General features: G+C 42.3%; 1 protein-coding gene across 5 annotated transcripts in view; it reads left to right on the plus strand.

The window, feature by feature from the left end:
- RELCH (RAB11 binding and LisH domain, coiled-coil and HEAT repeat containing) overlaps positions 1-21875 on the plus strand; it is a 204264-nt gene that overhangs the window by 98050 nt on the left and 84339 nt on the right. For all 5 annotated transcript variants that reach the window (XR_013216939.1, XM_077269738.1, XM_077269736.1 and 2 more), the window contains 6 exons: positions 4144-4256; positions 6110-6200; positions 7551-7622; positions 14659-14799; positions 16059-16223; positions 17091-17238. Coding sequence is in view for 4 of the 5 variants with exons in the window: in XM_077269738.1 (XP_077125853.1) it covers positions 4144-4256; positions 6110-6200; positions 7551-7622; positions 14659-14799; positions 16059-16223; positions 17091-17238 (730 nt within the window). In the remaining variant the exon portion in view is untranslated. The remainder of the gene's footprint in view (positions 1-4143; positions 4257-6109; positions 6201-7550; positions 7623-14658; positions 14800-16058; positions 16224-17090; positions 17239-21875) is intronic.

A 21875-nucleotide genomic window follows, 5' to 3' on the forward strand; every position in this document is an offset into this window, starting at 1 on the left:
GGGCATTTACATAGCCCGCCAAATTCAGGTGACAGAGTCCTTTTAATAAAAAGCTCTATCTTGGTCTCATCTGCCTACAGGATGCTTTCCCAGAAGGATTTTGGCTGACTCATGTACATTTTGGCCAACAGCAGTCTAGCTTCTTTTTGTTGCTGTGTCAGCAGTGAGGTCCTCCTGGGTCTCCTGCTATAGCGTTTCTTTTCATTCAAATGTTGACAGATAGTTTGCACTGACACTGATGCACCCTGAGCCTGCAGGACAGCTTAAATTTCTTGATTGGAGCTGCTTATCCACCATCAGGACTATCCTGCGTTGCAACCTTTCATCAATTTTTCTCTGCCGTCCAGTCTGATTAGCTGTCGCGGCATGGGATATAAACTTGATTATTTTGCACACCGTTGAAAAAAGGATCATCAAGATCTCTGGAGGTGGACTTGTAACCTTGAGATGGTTGATATTTTTCAACAGTTTTGGTTCTCAATTCCTCACAGTTCTCTTCTTGTCTTTGTGTTCTCCATGTTTAGTGGGGCACACACTTACACACAATGCAAAGATCGAGTCAACTTCTCCCCTTTTTATCTGGTTTCAGATGTGATTTTTATATTGCCCACACCTGTCACTTGCCACAGGTGAGTTTGTTTCAAGCATGCGATGCTTGTTTAAAGATGTTGCCCACAATTTCGTGCCAATGATTTTGTTTGGCCCTTTTTTTTATTGAAAATGTTCAAAATTTTACAGGAAAAGAAAAAAATAATTGGGCATTTTAGATTTTTCACTATCATTTATAGGTTACCAACCAATCTTATACTATAGTAATAGTTAAACATTTTCAAGTAGATAAAGAGTATAATTTTACAAACACACAGACTCAAACAAAAGGGAAGGGGGGAAATGTGGAATGTTATGATGACCTAGATATATCCATGTCATATATTTAACATGGACCAAAAGGAATCCCGGGGAGACCAAACAAGGTTAAATCTCTCTACAGCATTGTCATTAAGGGCTGCCCTGTATTCCGAGTTCCTGATATCTTTGATGTGAGAATATAGATCTATTTGGGAAGGTGGAGAGGTTTGCTTCCAATGGTGGGCAATCAAACAGTGTGTTGCTGTTAACATATGTAAGGGCAATCTAATGGATCTCTTGGATATGGATTCAGGGAAAATATTTAATAGAGCTGAGGACTTAATGGGAGATCCACTCCAATAACTTGCTTAATGAGGAGATGGACTATCCTGTTTGGCCCATTTTCGGCGTTTTGTGTGGAATTCTGTTTCATTTATGAAAGGAAACATATATAACAAAACTTCTAATTGCGATAATATTCTGGGAGAAATACTTCCGTTTCTGTAACAATTTCAAGGGTGTCAACACTTTTAGCCATAACTGTGTATTATTGGTCATAGATTTAAAGAAAGGGCCATATTTGTCCTTTTTTCTGCTTAGTCCCTACATTTGCCCATACCTAACTGCGGAGGTTGGCAACCTGACAGAAACAAAATGGCGATTAGGTAGGGGCTAGTGATGAGCGAGTGTGTTCATGCGTTAGAGTATCCTCTGCGTGCTGGAATACTATGTCCGAGTCCCCGCGGCTGCATGCCTCTCCGCTGTTCGACAGCAGCAACCCATGACACACGCAGGCATTGTCTGTCTGTTAGGTAATCCCTGCATGTGTCAAACAGCTGAGAGACGCAGCCGCGGGGACATAGTATTCCAGCACCCAGAGGATACTCTGTTAATAAGGCACGAGCAGATAACACCTTATCCGAGCACGTTCGCTCTTCACTAGTAGGCAAATATAGGGACGAAGCATAAAAAAGGAGTAATAGGAATAATAATACATGTGTTATGTTTTTCTGTGTATCTTGAGATAATATGGTATCTCTAATTCCAGTTGTACCAGCTCCTGAAAAAAATCATTTCCCCTTCCTTCAAATGTTGTTAAATCATAGTATTACTTATACAACCATGATAAAACAGTTTTGTTGGTGAAGACCTTTTCTACTGATATTTGTCACTTTTAATAGTTATTAATAAAATATGTGATTTTTGCTATATTTCTGTGAGCCTAGTGCTATATATACACCGTACGTTATAGGATATGCTGTGAATGATTTGGATCACTAGGTGGCAGCACAAGACAGCTTTATCTATTACTTTACATGGACAGGCAGTAATTAGAATTGGGTTTGGCCAGGCTGTTAGAGAATCTGTGTTGTTTTGTTGTTTGTTTTTTATATATTTTTGGATGCAAATTTTATATCTCATTACTCTAAGCTGTAATTTGTAGCTTTGATGTCTTTCCAAATAAGGACAACATAAATCCACTGGGTTAGTCTATTTGTAACATTTAGGTCACCTTTTTGTGCTACCATTGTCTCTTACCCTTGTCAAACTGCTGTTACTTTTTATCTCCTGTTTAAAGGGAACGTGCCACTTAATTTTGTGACATGTAAAACTAACTAGTGAAACATATACTGGTATATTTTACATGTTGTTTTTTTTTTCTTTAATCATGATTGTAGATTTTTTTTTCTGTCCATGATCATGGGGTCTGTTATGTTGCCTGAGCTTCTACTTAATACCATGTAGAAATGTGCTTTACAGCAGCGACATGAACCCCAGCCAGCTATGGACAAGTTCTGATTCATTGACTTATGTATTTTTTTCATGAATGCTCATTGATCTGTGAAGGGAGGTCGGGTAGGTGGGAGGTTGGGTGGGAGTTGGTTTGTGTCCATCACTTTTCTCTTAATGGTGGAGCTGATGATCCCGCCTGTGATGTTAATGAGTCTGCTGAAAAGTGATCTATACAGAATACAAATTATTAGGCTAATATTAGGCTTTAGAAGTGTGGGAAAAAATGCAAGATTTTAGGATTTTTTTTATATATAGATAGTGATATACAAAATAAAAATATGTTTAAGAAAGACATGATTAAACAAGTAATTTATGGCTGAAACATGCCAGCTTTCATAGTGGTGGGAACGTCACTGATGGTGTAGGGAAATAAAGTGGATTAGTATAGTTTAGCTGATGCCTTTTGGTAGTGAAGTTCCCTCGTCAGGATCCATTGCTGCCCCTCCCTGTGTGCAGTGCACTTATTGTCTTCTGCTTAAGTTCCCACACTGATCCTACATATATGTGCAGGCGGGTACAGCGACAGCTGGGATTTTTCATCATTCGTTTTTCAGGATAGAATTAGATGAAAGTATCTGAACAAGTTTTCAGACAATGATATCTAACCCACTGATAGACTGGTACTAAACGAGACAAGGCCCTGCGCCTATAGTACACACTCTGAAAGGGAATATGAGAGTTGCACAAGACCCTGATTCTAGGGATGTGTCACTAGCTAGACTGCTTGTTGTAGTTTTTGTAAAATCAGTGTTTTATTAATGGGCGATTATCACCAGACGATTCGTTGTCTCGGACCTTGCTCTGTTTCACTGGCTAACGACACTGATTGGCAGCTTACTGCCTATGCAGAGTATACACAGAAAGCTGGCAACCAGTGGTGTAGGTTGGGTCATACAGGGCTCAGTATTTAGAGAACTGCTGTATCTGCAGGAAAAAGAGATTAATCAATCGTGCAGCACCCAGTAAAGTAAATGATACATTGCTGGAATCAGGGTCTCTGCCCCTACATCATGCTACTCTCAGATTTCATAGCACAAACCTTGTGACAGATTCCCTTTAAAATCCACTGTTCCGAATTTGTGTTGTCTTTTCTCCTGGGAATTCCGTTTTTTCCCGACATTTTGTAGATATTTATGAAAGATATGTGTAAAAGAGTCATTGAGTTCTAGAGTCTGTAATGGTTTAGTAAAATGCTAAATATATCCTGTTCTGTTTCAGCCCATGAGGCAATTTCTCACAGCTAGCCTTTTCTGCATCATTTAGTTCTTTTTGTTCCTCTATTTTTCGGTCTCTTTGCTTCCTCTGATCCATTTTTGTTTTTTTGCTAAAATAAAAACCTCTGAACCTGGCCTTATTACTGTGTACTCTGTGTGCTGCCACAAAGTTAGGACACAAGATTTCTGCTCATCAGTGTATGTCAAATTTAAAAGTGAATTATTTGTGGTGTTTTTCTGCTTGGCTTGTTTTTAGACTTCTGCTTTTTCTTCCCTTGATAAACAGGAATTGATTCCATTGATACTGTGCACCGCTTGCCTCCACCCCGAGCCTAAGGAGAGAGACCAGCTCCTGCATATTCTGTTTAATTTAATAAAGCGGCCGGACGATGAGCAGAGGTATGGTGTCCTTCATGGCCTCGTCTCTGGCCTGCTCTATAGAAGTGATAGATTGCTCCTCATCACTCATCTAGTGTCACATCTGGGTACATGCTCCATGGAGCAATGGATGATGTACCTCTGAAGAGGAGCAGGCTGATATTTTCCCCACTCTTCCTCCACTCTTGGCAGATCAGAAGGGTTACACAAAGCATCCATTTTAGTTTTTTGTTAAAGTGTAGCTGTCATTATGCAAGTTTTTATACATAATACACTGCAAATAGTGCTGATTGGTGGGGGTTTGGTTCCCGAGACCACCACTGATTGCACAAAATGCCATTCTAAGGGTACCGTCTCACAGTGGCGCTTTTGTCGCTACGACGGTACGATCCGTGACGTTCCAGCGATATCCATACGATATCGCTGTGTCTGACACGCAGCAGCGATCAGGGACCCTGCTGAGAATCGTACGTCGTAGCAGATCGTTTGGAACTTTATTTCATCGCTGGATCTCCCGCTGTCATAGCTGGATCGGTGTGTGTGACACCGATCCAGCGATGCGTTCGCTTGTAACCAGGGTAAACATCGGGTTACTAAGTGCGGCCCTGCGCTTAGTAACCCGATGTTTACCCTGGTTACCCGGGGACTTCGGCATCGTTGTTCGCTGGAGAGCTGTCTGTGTGACAGCTCTCCAGCGACCACACAACGACTTACCAACGATCACGGCCAGGTCGTATCACTGGTCGTGATCGTTGGTAAATTGTTTTGTGTAACGGTATCCTAAAGTGCAAAGCTCTTGTATGCAGCCAGCACACGGCGCTGTGTGGTCTCAGTAAGTGTCAGGTGGTACACTCCACCTCGCTGAGCTGTGTATGGACCCATAGAGTGGATACAGGCTCATTAGTAGCTCTGTGGGTCCGTATACTGCTCTCACAGATGCGTGCTCATACAGAGCTCTGTACAGATTGCATGCAAGAGCTGTGAACATCAGCGTGCTGTTTTGGGTGATCGTGGGGGTCTTGGGACCCGGCCCCCCTCATAGATCATTTGTGTACTTGTCTGCTATTGGGCCCTGGAGCACTAGCATGAAAAGGAGAACAGTCTAAAAGATTCTTGGCCAGAGTATAAGTGATTGTCTGAGAATCTCTTGCCCTGTCGGACCTTCCCTGCATGCGTGCCACAGACAGCCCATGGATGACAATGCTTCATTTATCCTTTGTTGGTACAAACATTTTTTCCCCCACAGTTTACTACAGATGGGGGTTCCTGTAGGGGGACACTTTCAGATCAGCTTTTTGACTAACAAATGGTGCTTGTCCTAAGCCCAGTAACATGCTAAAGTTATTGATTCTGAATACCTTGTACATTTTTTTTTTAGTGATCTCTTTTTATCGTAAGTTTTTACAGTCCTCCAGACACTAACAAATTTGTTGGGGTTAGAACTAGTGATGAGTGACCATGCTCAGATAAGGTGTTATCTGAGCATGCTCTGGTGCTAACCGAGTGGCTAAGGCGTGCTCAAAATATGCTCCAGTCCCCACGGCTGCATATCTCGCAGCTGTTCGACACCCGCAACACATGAAGGGATTGCCTAACAAACAGGTAATCCCTATATGTGTTGCGGCTGTTGAACCGCCACGAGGCATGCAGGCGTGGGGACTCATATTTTTCGAGCACACTGAAGTCACTCAGTTAGCACCCGAGCATGCTCAGATAACACCTTATCCCAGCACGGCCGCTCATCACTAGTCAGGGTTTGATCTGCTGTTTTGCTAAATGAATAACAATTCTATCTGTTTAGGATGTGCATCATGAAAGTGCGTCTATCAATAATGTGTATGCAATGTGTTCTGTCCACCTTTCTCTCGCTGTAGGCAGATGATTTTAACAGGATGTGTGGCTTTTGCTCGGCATGTTGGACCGACTCGAGTTGAAGCAGAACTTTTGCCACAGTGTTGGGAACAAGTAAGTCCACCATTTGGCTGCTAGTCTCCACAGGCTAAGCTTCTGTTTGGTTCATCGTACTTTGCTTCTCGTTAGCTGACACATGTCGCTTACATTGACTCAGTGTTTATTTCCAGGCTCTCACTAATCTTGTATGTACATGCTGATACTCACCACACTGTTTTTCTACATACTTCTATTCTACATGTAGTCACCTTGGAGCCTAGCCTCTCTTCTTTCTGTTTTTTGGTATAGTTTTCACTGTAACCATGTTGAACAAAACCAAGATTTAAAAAAAGAGCAATAAACTTTACATGTGCCTCCAATTCAAAATTGTTTTATTAAAGCTAACGTACCGTGTTTAAATATCAGACATGCGTACATGTACGTGGCTATGTATGCTGAATACTGAAAGGGTTTTTTCCTGGCTCAAGAGATTTCTGCAGTAACTATACATGTCTGTAGATTGTCAAAATGTGACTGCGCATTGTGCGCACTGTCAGAATTCACCTCTATGTCTAGGATGAGTGGGCCGTCGTGACGGCTAATATGCAGCATGCCAGTGGTCACATGTGGACTATATTCTTATGCGGTGCTCTGATACTCGCAGTCACAGGAGCGGCTAATGCGTTGGAAATACAGGGGGATCCGGAGTATGTGCGCACAGTCATGTGCAGTGACTTCACAAATCTCTCTTGAGCCTAGAAAACCCCTTTAAAATGTGACTCCTAACACCCTTTGTGACATTTGCTTTAGATTTACAGCACTGTAGCTACACTTTCAGCACGGGGCATCACAGACATACAGTAATCTGATGACTAGTGGTTGCCGACTGTAAGTAACGGCCTCCATACTGTATCAGCGATGGCTTCAACCACAAAGGGGTTGTCCACTACCTTTCATTGATCATCTGTCCTTAGTATAGGCCATCAATATCTGGTCACCCCCACTGGTAAGCTGTTACTAAACGTTCTTGGATGCTGCCCGGACACAGCAGCTCCGGCATTTCTATAGTACAAGGGCTGGATCTGCAGTACCTGACTGTTGTAGATCCTGTGTCCCTGCAGGATCCGAGAACTTTCATTCAGATATTGATGGTCTATATACTATGGAGAGGCGATCAATAAAGTAGTAAATCCCTTTAACTATTTCTATGGTAAACATGGTCATAATAATGGCCTCCTATGTTCTCCTATAGCCTCTAGCAGGGCCTAATGGGAAACCTGGCAGCTTTTACATTTCATTTAAATGTAAATATACTGATATTTTGTAATATTGTATTCTATTGTATGATCTGTGTTAAAAATGTAAAAAAAAAATCCCATAATTTCTATTCACTGCTAAATGTGTATTTGTTATGCTGTCTTCCAGATCAATCACAAATACCCAGAAAGAAGACTGCTTGTAGCAGAATCATGTGGAGATCTAGCACCGTACCTCCCTGTAAGTGTTCCTACAGCTCCTACCATAAGGAGCCCTTGCACCTCACACCAAAAACATGGTGCAGAGCTCTGACAAGTGCTTTACTTTACATCAGAGGTTAATTTGAAAAAAGCTGGAAGTTCTGCCCACATTCCCCATTGTGTATTGAAATGGATTTTTGGTGTGCAAAGTGTTGAGAAATGTGTGTTATTAGTGACGGGGTGTATTCTGCCCAACCACGATTAGTTAATGGTTGGGAATAGCCCAGAGTGGGAGTGGATAAAGTGAAGGGACAGAGGGAGTGGCCTGTCAGAAAGGCCTAGCTTGCAGCCAGAAGCAGACATATGGTCTGATTAGTCAGCAGAGCCGCATGAACTGGGTGTCACTAAAGTGAGTGGAGACCAAGGCACCGGAGAGCATGATGCAGAGTGGAGACCAGGGAAAGTGTTAGAAGGACTGAGTGCTACTCCTGAGTCCAGGTGTGAGGTAGGAAGCCTAGCCAGGCGGTGCGGAGTTATTTAACAATCAAGTGATGGGACAGCGCAGACAAGGAGAGCGGGAAGAAGAGAGTGCCCAGGGAGGTAGTCCCAAGGCATCTGCGAGCAGAGAAGTGAAGTATTTGCCATAGTGGCGGCAGTAGCTTCATTACAGGGAAAAGGATGTCTCTCCGCACCACGGTACAGGTTCAGATCAACACCGCTCGCCTATGGTGTATAATGTGCCCGATGTTGCTGCAGCTCACCTGTTAGGTAAAGTGAGTGAAGAGCAGGTGGTCCCATCTCTGTGCTTCCTATGGAGGAGACCACTGCAGCTCCTCTCCTCCCATCTGCAGTGGATGGCAAGTTACAGCTAATCTCCTGCTATCTCCGCAGTGATCCCCTTACCTAATGGCCAGTATTGGTGTTATACACATACAGGGCAGCCTATTATAGAAAATCACTTGAAAGCACAGTTACCTTTCAGTGATGAGCGACCGTGCTGGGATAAGGTGTTATCTGAGCATGCTTGGGTGCTAACAGAGTGACTTCAGAGTGCTCGAAAAATATGCGTCTGCCTGTCTCGCGGCTGTATAACAGCGCAACACGCTCAGGGAGACATGCAGGTGCAGGGACTCGAACATATTATTCGAGGATGCCGAAGTCACTCGGTTAGCGCCCGAGCATGCTTAGCCCACCTTATCCCAGCACAGTTGCTCATCACTATTACCTTTTTAAAATGTGTTGTTTTTTTTCCCATCCAAGTGCGGCTTGGAGCATCACACATCCTATTGCCTAATTGCCTTTACTAATGACACCGAATCTCCTTCCTCTTATTTCAAATGATCCTATTATTGCTCATTAGTGCGGCTGTTGAGATTTCAGGAACGCTAAAGGGCTTAGTATCAGCCCCTTGTTCCTTATTTTTGTAAGCAGGGAATATAATGCTGACCGGCTGCCAAGTGTTTGGAGACCAGATGATTATTTTAACAATTGTTTGTTACCATATGGTTTGCAGCTGCCAGTGTGAAAGAGCCTTTATATCCGTTCCAATCCGCAGAAATCTGTCTTGCATATTCAAAGCTTTCATTTTGCCACTGTCCCATGAATCCCAATTTTGCTCAACCCCTTTTAGCATATATCATGACCATTTATTATAGTGGAGTCTTAAAAGGTATGGACCATGGATATCTTTGGGACAACTTTCCCTTCAGCAGGAGCTCACTGATAGATTCTCAGTTAACTCATTATGAAGCCAGCAATATGCAGGGAAGTAAAGAGCCTGTTAAAGCCAAACGGTGCAAAATCTATAATAAAATGCACATGGAAAAAAATGATTAGCCCAAAATACATGCTTCCATGGAAAAAACAAATATTGTCTCCCAAGGTGTTCTAGCCTTTGAGAGGCCTGCAGTTCTTTTGTTGGTTTTCTTGCATCTGTTTTCTGCTCTCTGTGTCTAATAAATTGGATTTCCTTGAAAGATCAGAAACCACAAGATATCAAATATACAATGAAGAACGATCTCTTATTGAGGCACCGATTGTTGGGATCAATTACACTGATTGTATAAGCAATGAAAATACTCTACAAATGGTTCCTAGAGGTTTAATCTATAAATTAGATGGGTAGCAGGATGAAATGACGGTCTCAGAATGCCCGGTGACGTGCTAGCTTATGGGACCTCGAGCCACAGGTTGGGGACCCCGGGCTAGTGTGTGTATTGGCTGTAAGCCAACTTATTGCTTCTCTTGAAATGATGGTAGCACATGGCAAGCTTTCAAGACTATGTGGGAAGGGGAGAGACACATGTGGCAGGAAACATTGGTGCAGATCATAGTTGGGGAGTTTCATTGTACAGACACTGCTGCTAATCAGTGGTGTGGGCCGGGTTAAACAGGGCTCAGCATTCAGAGAACTGCTAGATGTTCAGCAGATAAAACGACAGCAAGCAGCCCAGTAAGCGATACATCGCTGGAATCAGGGTCTCTGGCCTTACAACATGCTGATCTCAGATGTGGGAGCTAAAACCTGGTAACAGTTTCCTCTACAAGGAAATCTAACCCAAGAATGTAAACAAAAAATGCACTTGACTCTATAATTCTCAGGTTGCTGGGATTTCTGCTTGTTTTTAAAATATACAGTGTTGTGGAAACCCTGCGAAGAACACAAAGTTCAAAGGGGTTATCCGGTCCAAATCGATAAGTCTGCAGTGACTGTGTGACTACAGAATTCTGAATCCCCCAGCACACGCACTGTGCACTGCGGGGATTCCACCGGTCTATGAGTTATACATACCCCCGGCCAGGCCCCTCTAGTGGGCGTGGCCTTGCTCCATACACTTTTATTGAGCGAGGTGACGCGGCCGTGTACACTGGCCAGGGGTGTGTATAACTCATACATACCCTCCGATCCCGGGTCAGGAACCGGCGAATACCTGCAGCGCACAGTGCGTGACCGCAGACCTATCGATTTGGACCGGACTGCCCCTTTAATCTTCTGCTGTCCATTTCCAATATTGGCCTGGGCACAGCTATGGGGGCCATCTCGGTGCTGTGCTACAAATCCGCCATAGAGAATGGTCCTACTGCAGCCAGACACCGAACAGCGAGGAGGACGCAGGAAGGGCAAATGGCTGAGCACCTGGGACACCTACCGAATAGTTCTCATACTTATTAGTTCATTATTAATTGCGATAAGACCATTTTATGCTTTTATCTACATTACATATTTTAATAGGCTTGTAGACAAATAACGGTAGAAAAGAGGAAGGGATTTCATATGAGTATGTGTAAGGTGCACGGAAATTGTATCCGACAGCAGTACATTAATCCGTTTCTATATTAAGTAAAATAATTTTAGGTATAGTAATAGGATAAGAAACTGACAGCAATATGGAAGGAGCGAACCATGATCAAATATAATGCAGAGTAATTTATTACATGCATGAAATATAAAATGCAAAGTAGTAATGAAAAAGTCACAAGAGTGACCGAGAGAGGTCTGACCACAGACAGAATGCAGAACCTGTGAGCCCTGAGATGGTGACACATAGTACTTACAGCTAAGCAATGGCATGTTATTCCGTATTGTAATATGCAGCCAGCTACCACAAGCAGATAAATTCCATAGCAGAAATGATTGCTGCATAAATAATACAATGCCATGACTCCCATGTATGATTGCTGCATAAGTAATACAATGCCATGACTCCCATGTATGAGTGCTGCATAAATAATACAATGCCATGACTCCCATGTATGAGTGCTGCATAAATAATACAATGCCATGACTCCCATGTATGAGTGCTGCATAAAAAATATGCCATGACTCCCATGAATGATTGCTGCATAAATAATACAATGCCATGACTCCCATGTATGATTGCTGCATAAATAATACAATGCCATGACTCCCATGTATGACTGCTGCATAAATAATACAATGCCATGACTCCCATGTATGATTGCTGCATAAATAATACAATGCCATGACTCCCATGTATGATTGCTGCATAAATAATACAATGCCATGTCTCCCATGTATGATTGCTGCATAAATAATACAATGCCATGACTCCCATGTATGAGTGCTGCATAAATAATACTATGCCATGACTCCCATGTATGAGTGCTGCATTAATAATACAATGCCATGACTCATATGTATGATCGTTGCATAAATAATACAATGCCATGACTCCCATGTATGAGTGCTGCATTAATAATACAATGCCATAACTCATATGTATGATCGCTGCATAAATAATACAATGCCATGACTCCCTTGTATGATTGCTGCATTAATAATACCATGCCATGACTCCCATGTATGAGTGCTGCATAAATAATACAATGCCATGACTCCCATGTATGATTGCTGCATATATAATACCATGCCATGACTCCCATGTATGAGTGCTGCATAAATAATACCATGCCATAACTCATATGTATGATCGCTGCATAAATAATACAATGCCATGACTCCCATGTATGATTGCTGCATAAATAATACAATGCCATGACACCCATGTATGATTGCTGCATAAATAATACCATGCCATGACTCCCATGTATGATTGCTGCATAAATAATACAATGCCATGACTCCCATGTATGAGTGCTGCATAAATAATACAATGCCATGACTCCCATGTATGATTGCTGCATAAATAATACCATGCCATGACTCATATGTATGATCGCTGCATAAATAATACAATGCCATGACTCCCATGTATGAGTGCTGCATAAAAAATAATATGCCATGACTCTCATGAATGATTGCTGCATAAATAATACAATGCCATGACTCCCATGTATGATTGCTGCATAAATAATACAATGCCATGACTCCCATGTATGACTGCTGCATAAATAATACAATGCCATGACTCCCATGTATGATTGCTGCATAAATAATACAATGCCATGACTCCCATGTATGATTGCTGCATAAATAATACAATGCCATGTCTCCCATGTATGATTGCTGCATAAATAATACAATGCCATGACTCATATGTATGATTGCTGCATAAATAATACAATGCCATGACTCCCATGTATGATTGCTGCATAAATAATACAATGCCATGTCTCCCATGTATGATTGCTGCATAAATAATACAATGCCATGACTCCCATGTATGATTGCTGCATACATAATACAATGCCATGTCTCCCATGTATGATTGCTGCATACATAATACAATGCCATGACTCCCATGTATGATTGCTGCATAAATAATACAATGCCATGACTCCCATGTATGATTGCTGCATAAATAATACAATGCCATGACTCCCATGTATGATTGCTGCATAAATAATACAATGCCATGACTCATATGTATGATTGCTGCATAAATAATACAATGCCATGACTCCCATGTATGATTGCTGCATAAATAATACAATGCCATGTCTCCCATGTATGATTGCTGCATAAATAATACAATGCCATGACTCCCATGTATGATTGCTGCATACATAATACAATGCCATGTCTCCCATGTATGATTGCTGCATACATAATACAATGCCATGACTCCCATGTATGATTGCTGCATAAATAATACCATGCCATGACTCCCATGTATGATTGCTGCATAAATAATACAATGCCATGACTCCCATGTATGATTGCTGCATAAATAATACAATGCCATGACTCCCATGTATGATTGCTGCATAAATAATACAATGCCATGACTCCCATGTATGAGTGCTGCATAAATAATACAATGCCATGACTCCCATGTATGTAAAGCACCTTATAAAGTAAATACACGAATATAAAAAGGGGTCCTGTACAGACACAACTAAACCACTATAACAAGTATAGCCATATAATATGGAAATTATCATTACCTGTGGCCATATTATATAATGGGGCTTAAGTGAACACCTCGACGCGTTTCACCACTGCTGGAGATTTCTTAAGGAGGTCACTGTGTCTTTTATGTGACTTTTTCGTTACTACTTTGTATTTTATATTTCTTGTATTCAATAAATTCTTAGGCTTTTTATTTGATCATGGTTCACTCCTTCCATATCACTGTAGGTTTCTATTTTGTTTGGGAAAGGATCACTAATTTTTGAGGAATTCCTTGTGCTGTTATCGTAATAAGATTAGTCCGTAATAAATGATCACACAGAATATGAAGGTTGGAGCTGGGAGTACAGTGTGCTGGGTCACGCGCTGGTGGCGAAGCCTTGTATTCACCAATGCAGTTTTGAGTGCTAGTGGGCCAAATCTTCTCTGCAGGATCGGGATTTCTTCCTGTTTAGCTTGGGCAGCTATTCCATATGCTTTATCTCATTGATGCGAGCACGCCATGGGGGAATGGATGGGGGAGTTGAGAATTTCTCAAGTTTGAGAGCTACTCCATATCCGTAGGGTAATTTCCAGATCATTTGGAGTCCATCTGCTGGGGCCTCCGCCAATTTTGGGGCTCTGAAGGTGATTGATTATGCACACTGCCACTCTATTCATTCTAATAGGAATGCAAAAGACCACCTTATGCATTGCTTGGCAATTTCTGGTGGTTCCATTTAAGAATGCAGGGGCAGTGCACATTATTGACCACTGTTCCATTCACTCCGGGCCCTTCAGAGCTCTTGTTCTCTGGATCAATGGGGGCCCCAGCGGTCAGGAAGCTATCCCCCATCTCCCTAGATAGGGGATAGCTTTCAAACAAGAAAATATTCCTTTTAAAGTAGGTAATATAATGTACCTTTCCATGTTTGGTGTTCATCGATCAGGTATTGATTTGTCAGGTCTGTGCTTCATTATTGATATACGATTACCGCTATAAAGCAATCAGACCCACCATAGAATAGTACATGTGTCTAGTCTCTGTCCCTCACCAATGCTACATGCTTGGCCAAAAAGGAAATCTTTTATAAAACATCCAGAAATCGTCATGTTGGAACACCGCCCCTAGTATTATTTTCCCCAAATCACAGGTTTCCTGGCAGTATTGTGCACTTTCCCCTTACACCATGATGATCTTTTATTAAAATGTGGGAAGTTCCATGTTGATTACTATAGCAATGCATGCTACTCTATTTTTCAGAAAGAGATAAGAAGCTCTCTAGTGTTGTCAATGTTGCAACAGATGTTACTGGAAGACAAAGCGGATATGGTGCGGGAAGCTGTGATTAAAAGTCTTGGCATAATTATGGGATACATTGATGATCCAGACAAATATCAACAGGTAATTGTCACTGACAGTCAATGGTTGTGGTTCTCTGGGAATAGAAAGGATAAAAGTAGCTTCCTATATACCTTTTAATTTTTAAATGATACTAGTTTTGCCTATGGAGGTAATCACTGTTTTATATTAAAATGTCCTCCATCTTGTTATACTGACACCTGAAAGCTGTGCTAGAATGATACTAGGACAGGTGCCTACATCTAGTATGTATGTATACCAGGATTGGGGACATATATTTTAGGGTGGGCCCAGGATGAGGATATATATGTAACGGGAAGGAGCCCAGGATGGGGGACATTACTACATAACGGGGGAGTGAGTGACAACTTGTATGTTCTTATAGGATTTAGAAAGCTACAAGGGCATACATCTGGCCAACATGCCGGGGGCCAGGAAAAAAATTAGCATCGGGGCACATTGGACTTTAGTTACTTTACACTACATTTTAATTTACTATAACAATTCTCTACATAGACAAAACAAGTGCCATGTGCTTTTCAAAGGTTTTTAGTAATTTATAATGATACTTCCTACTCCCGTAGAAACCCTTTTTATGATGTTGTATATGTTTTGATAAGAATATTGTATGTATTGTGATATTTTTCATTGCAATTACTTTGATTCATACTATACACTACATTAAAAACAGTTTGCGCATTGGCAAATATTTTTCCAAATTGGCTATATATAGAGGTGACACCTGTCATTGTAATCCTGTCCGTGATGATAATGAGACTGCTGAAAATTCTTCTGTACAAAATAGGAACTGTGAGTCTAGTATAAGGGTAGTGTGAAAATTGCAGATTTTTATTTATTTATTTCAAATGAATGAGCACAGCAGGGTTTTATCCACATTAAAAGATTGATAATTAAATGTAGAACCGCTCACCTTATGTGGTTGTGGTTCCAGAACTTGAACACCAGATGCTGCAGCTTCTGGGAAAACAGTAGCAGGAGTGGAAGTGCCACCACATGACCCCCCCGGTCTTGCCACCACATGACCCCCCCCCCCCCCCCCCCCCGGTCTTGCCACCACATGACCCCCCCCCCCCGGTCTTACCGTCAGTACCAGAGAATCTTAATGGTGCATGCACTCTGTTAATTGCAGTAACACAGAGAAGCTTCAGACTTTTATGTCCAACCTGGACAACCCCCTTAAGGATATGGATAAACTCCAGCACTTTTGCGGTTTCCTCAACCTTTATTCTCCATGGAATGTTTGCTGTTCTGAAATAGTCATTAATGTGATGTCCTTCCAGGGTTTTGAGCTCCTCCTAACCGCCTTAGGGGACCCGTCAGAGCGAGTAGTGGGTGCCACTCACCAGGTATTTTTACCGGCGTATGCCGCATGGACTATGGAGCTTGGAAACCTTCAATCCCACCTTATTCCCACTCTTCTGAGCAAAATTGAAAAACTCCTCCGGGTAAGTTGTGTTTTTACGTTGCAATAAGTAGTCACTGAACAACCATAACATTGAAACCACCGGCCTGATACTGCGGAGACTGCTCGTTCTGGATGTGCTTTGACATAATGTGTTAAAACCAGATTGTTTAGCGTATGAATAAAAATGGAACTATTTACAGTATGTACACACTTTTTTTTTTCACATGTTTGGAGTAGATCTGATCCGAAACCCGCCTGAAAAAAAATGCTAACAAAACGATGAAAGAGAGAATATGTTCATGTCTGTGTATAGACGACAGGCTTTTGAGCATCTTTTATAGAAAGAAAACGGTGTGTGCACATACCCTTAGATTTCCGCTCACGGACTTGTACAGTCCTTGTCTTCTATGGACGGCCGTTCTTCTGAATGCCTGGCTGGCCTTGTTCCCCATAGGAGTCATCAGTGTGTGAGGCTGGCTAAGAGGGACCTGCGGTGATCGGCTGATCGCCATGATGGCTACATTCGGAACACGGTTGTCTCTGGTGAACGTTGAAGTGCTGTTCTGTATTGTAGATTTTTTTTTTTTTTTTTTTGCTTTGATAGAACAGAAACCAACAAATGGCATAAAAAGCAAATATGAATATTTTATACAGTCGTTATAGAATAAAAGACGTTTTAGGAAAACTGATTGTGATTTGCTTCAATCTAAAGCTGACTTTGTTGCTGCTGCTATGGGGCCTATAGTGTGATCAGGGTATTAGTGTATTCACACCGCTTCCACAATCGTCCGCGCAGTCACATTGCCCTAAGCATGGGTTGGTGCTCTCGTTCTTACAACCTGTCAGAGACTTGTGATTTTACTGGCAGGATCACTGCTAATTCATCTGTATTCCCTTCTTATTCTAGGAGGGGGAGCACGGCCTGGATGAGCACAAGCTGCACATGTATCTCTCTGCCCTGCAGTCCCTCATTCCCTCGCTGTTTGCCACAGTTTTACAGAATGCACCTTTTACAAATAAAGCCAAGCTGCAGGGAGAAGTATTACAGATAGAAGGTAAAGAAGGACCAGAATTATAACACGTCAGTCCTTTAAGCAATTACATGTTGTCCAGTGAATCTCTTTATCACACATCTGTAGGATATGGGATAACTTACTGATTGGTGGCTGTCCCTCCATAACTTTTGTCACCGTTACAAAATGGCCCAACAGATCAGGAGTCCTACCGCCTTCCCATTCATTCTCTATGTGGCTGCCAGTAAAGCGGAGCCTGGCTCTCTGCAGCCCCATATGGAATAAATGGAGGTCAGGTCACACGTGCACTACCACTCCTTTCTTACGGGGATAAAAGTTCCCTGTTTTGCCAGTCAGTTCGGATCTGAGTGGTATGACTCTCACTGATGAACAAGTTGTCACCAATTGTATGCATAGGTGGTAAATTATTTTCACTGTACAATCCCTTCAAATACTTGGGTTTAAGTGCTATGTCCTGGCACAGTGTGTGTGTCAGTCTTGGATTGCCTTTTGCAATCATTGGCAGTGTGTTCCTCTTTTTTGTGTGCCTGTAGTTGCATACCATACAGTAGTGGCGGTTTATACACACAAAGTTTGATTTTATTTTTCCAGCTTCTATTATGGTCTGTCTACTGGCCCTTAAAATAGATCTGCTGTCTGTGATTTTCCTGCATCTGACTCAGCCGTCCCAGCATGTGAGACTGTGTAATATATCTTCTAGCCCTTCTGTCCTATTCCAAGCAGTGTTCATGTAACAGATGAGCACATTGTTGTTCCTTTAAAGTAAATGCATCACCTGTATTTTCTTTCCACTTAACAAAACCAGATACTAAGATGAGTTTGTTTATCTAATTTGTTTTTGTTTTCTAATTGTAATTTATGATTTTTAGGGCTGCTTTTTTTTTTCTATGCTGGTGTGCACTATTAATACTGTACACAGCAGAGCCCCATAGAAAACTATTATCTGTAAGTGACTTACTGACTTGTACAGGAAAGTTTTCTTGGAATGTTCTGTGATCATGAGATCATTGTTCAGGTCATTGTGCAGGGAGGGGAGATGTAATTGGTGATTTCTGTGTGTAGAGGAGATGTAGGCTGTGATTTGTGTTTAGGGGAGATGTAGGCTGTGATTTCTGTGTGCGTAGGGGAGATGTAGGCTGTGATTTCCGTGTGCGTAGGGGAGATGTAGGCTGTGATTTCCGTGTGCGTAGGGGAGATGTAGGCTGTGATTTCCGTGTGCGTAGGGGAGATGTAGGCTGTGATTTCTGTGTGCGTGGAGGAGATGTAGGCTGTGATTTCTGTGTGCGTAGGGGAGATGTGGGCTGTGATTTCCGTGTGCGTAGGGGAGATGTAGGCTGTGATTTCTGTGTGCGTGGAGGAGATGTAGGCTGTGATTTCTGTGTGCGTAGGGGAGATGTGGGCTGTGATTTCCGTGTGCGTAGGGGAGATGTAGGCTGTGATTTCTGTGTGCGTAGGGGAGATGTGGGCTGTGATTTCCGTGTGCGTAGGAGAGATGTGGGCTGTGATTTCCGTGTGCGTAGGGGAGATGTAGGCTGTGATTTCCGTGTGTGTAGGGGAGATGTAGGCTGTGATTTCTGTGTGTAGAGGAGATGTAGGCTGTGATTTGTGTTTAGGGGAGATGTAGGCTGTGATTTCCGTGTGTGTAGGTGAGATGTGGGCTGTGATTTCTGTGTGTGTAGGGGAGATGTAGGCTGTGATTTCCGTGTGTGTAGGGGAGATGTAGGCTGTGATTTCTGTGTGCGTAGGGGAGATGTAGGCTGTGATTTCCATGTGCGTAGGGGAGATGTGGGCTGTGATTTGTGTTTAGGGGAGATGTGGGCTGTGATTTCCGTGTGCGTATGAGAGATGTAGGCTGTGATTTCCGTGTGCGTAGGGGAGATGTAGGCTGTGATTTCCGTGTGTGTAGGGGAGATGTAGGCTGTGATTTCTGTGTGCGTGGAGGAGATGTAGGCTGTGATTTCTGTGTGCGTGGAGGAGCTGTAGGCTGTGATTTCCGTGTGTGTAGGGGAGATGTAGGCTGTGATTTCTGTGTGCGTAGGGGAGATGTAGGCTGTGATTTCCGTGTGCGTAGGGGAGATGTGGGCTGTGATTTCTGTGTGCGTAGGGGAGATGTAGGCTGTGATTTCTGTGTGTGTAGGGGAGATGTAGGCTGTGATTTCCGTGTGCGTAGGGGAGATGTGGGCTGTGATTTCAATGTGCGTAGGGGAGATGTTGGCTGTGATTTCCGTGTGCGTAGAGGAGATGTAGGCTGTGATATCCGTGTGTGTAGGGGAGATGTAGGCTGTGATTTCCGTGTGCGTAGGGGAGATGTGGGCTGTGATTTCAATGTGCGTAGGGGAGATGTAGGCTGTGATTTCCGTGTGCGTAGGGGAGAAGTAGGCTGTGATTTCCGTGTGTTTAGGGGAGATGTAGGCTGTGATTTCCGTGTGTGTAGGGGAGATGTAGGCTGTGATTTCCGTGTGCGTAGGGGAGATGTTGGCTGTGATTTCCGTGTGCGTAGGGGAGATGTAGGCTGTGATTTCTGCCTAGGTGTTGGTTTTATTACAATCCTGTCTGTGATAGTTAGATGACTGCTGAGAAGTGATCTCTTCAGAAGTGTCAGCCTGTTGTGTGGTTCAGTGTTTTTGAAATCTTCACATTGAAAATTAAAAAAACATCTCAATTTTTTTAAATATCTGCGCACATATTTTAAGAACTTCATATTTGTATCCATATGTATTTGATGAAACATTTGGACACGCATGTTCATGCAGTGGTTTTCCTTGTTTTTATTGGTATGTGCACATTGTAGATTCAGACTGAATGCAGCCGAATGAGAGTAATGCACATGTGACCCCAAGAATGGAAATTGCACATACATATTGATTGCTGACATTGGTCTCAAGCCTAGACAACCCCTATAAGTTTCAAGTTGCTATATTTGCCCTGTGACAGTAGATCTAATGTTCTATGCCCTTACTATGTTAATTGTTACATTACTCTTCTGACAAAGTATCTGTTCAATAAACTTTATGCCATATATGCACTATTTTTCTGTAACCTAATACAGCTAGGACTGCTGTAATCATGTTTTCTTTCTGTCTAAGTTAATTAACCTGATGGTTTCCATCTCTGGCAATTGTACGGTGTGTGCACTTGAGAAAAGTTAGATACAGCTATGCTGAGCTACAGCCCCGTGTCTGATATGAAATGTCATACTGTTTATTGGTAAGGATTCTGTATAGCACCACTGAGACCCTCACCGATGGCCAGAACAGGGGATTTCTGTCCCCACTGGAATGGAGCTGCACAGTGCATGCTCAGCATGTTCTCCATTCATTCTCCATGGGAATACGGGAGATGGCCAAGTCCAGTACTCGGATTTCACAGCAATTTCACAATATGTTCTGAAAAAGTGAAACAATATTTCCGAAACTTCCTGCAAATTCCTTTCCTCCATCTTCTTACTAAGAAAACATGCATGCTTGGCTGAGTGTGCATGCATATGGGGGAATCTGTAGGAATGGCTTTCGTAACGCTACATGGTTAATAATCTTTATTTTTGGTTTTCTTGCATATTTACTTTGCTTGTTGCTGTTTTATATATCCCTTTGTTCTTTGGTTTCATAATGAGTTTACAAGGAAGTAACATCAGCTGGATTTCATTGTTTCGCTAAGAAGAAATAGAAAATAAACGGCTTATTCTGTCTATTGTAGCTTTAATGACCAAGATGTAATCTTGTATCTATGAAAAGTTTGGCATCATTATCTTAATTTCTCTTTGGGATTTTTATTCATGGTATAGGCCTCAGTTGTGGCTCAGCTGTGAAATACAAAGATTATCAAATTACATTTACATGTTGTGTAACATTAGCGATGTACAATGTTATCTTAATGCAATGTCGTCATGCCAGGAGGAAAAATGTATCCGCTTGGTATATTGTGGACTTCCTGTGAGCAATATTAATAAATCTATATTGAGATGCAAAGGTGCAGATCTGTAGCCTAAAAGTCCATCTGCACATTATAAGAAAGTCCTCTGCACCTGCCGATGTAAGCGGCACTTCCCAACCATCCGAGTCTCCCGACTCTTCCCTGATATGTAGGGATGGAAAGATCGGGAAGGTTAAATTTCAGCATCCAATCCCTTTGTGTTTGGGATCTCATTTGCAAAACATGAACACTTGGCTGAGCAGAGCGCGCACGTTTATTTGGGAGTAGTAAGAGATGGCAAATGAACGTTTGACTTCTGTTCTCTGTGTATGGCAAGCTTAAAGCTCTGAAAAACCAAAAAGCAGAAAGAATATGCACAAAAACAGGGTGATCCCTGTTTTTGTGGGGGGGTTTTCTGCCATTTGGTTTTTCATGTATATTTTGTATGCATGCGGGTGATCCCTGTTTAATATAATTTTCTTTATCTGTGGTGCCCGTAAGGCTAAGTGCACACGTCGCAGAATTGCCGCGGAAATTGACGCGGCAACTCTGCAACTCCTGCCGCGGGTATATCACATGCGGAATTGGCATGCATATTCCTGCTAAAAACTAGCGTTTTGCAAGCATAATTAGCTTGCAGAATGCTAGCGTTTTCCAAGCGATCTGTAGCATTGCTTGGAAAATTGATTGACAGGTTGGTCACACTTGTCAAACATAGTGTTTGACAAGTGTGACCAACTTTTTAC

This window comes from Ranitomeya variabilis, chromosome 6, assembly GCF_051348905.1.
Source record: "Ranitomeya variabilis isolate aRanVar5 chromosome 6, aRanVar5.hap1, whole genome shotgun sequence".
Taxonomy (NCBI): domain Eukaryota; kingdom Metazoa; phylum Chordata; class Amphibia; order Anura; family Dendrobatidae; genus Ranitomeya; species Ranitomeya variabilis.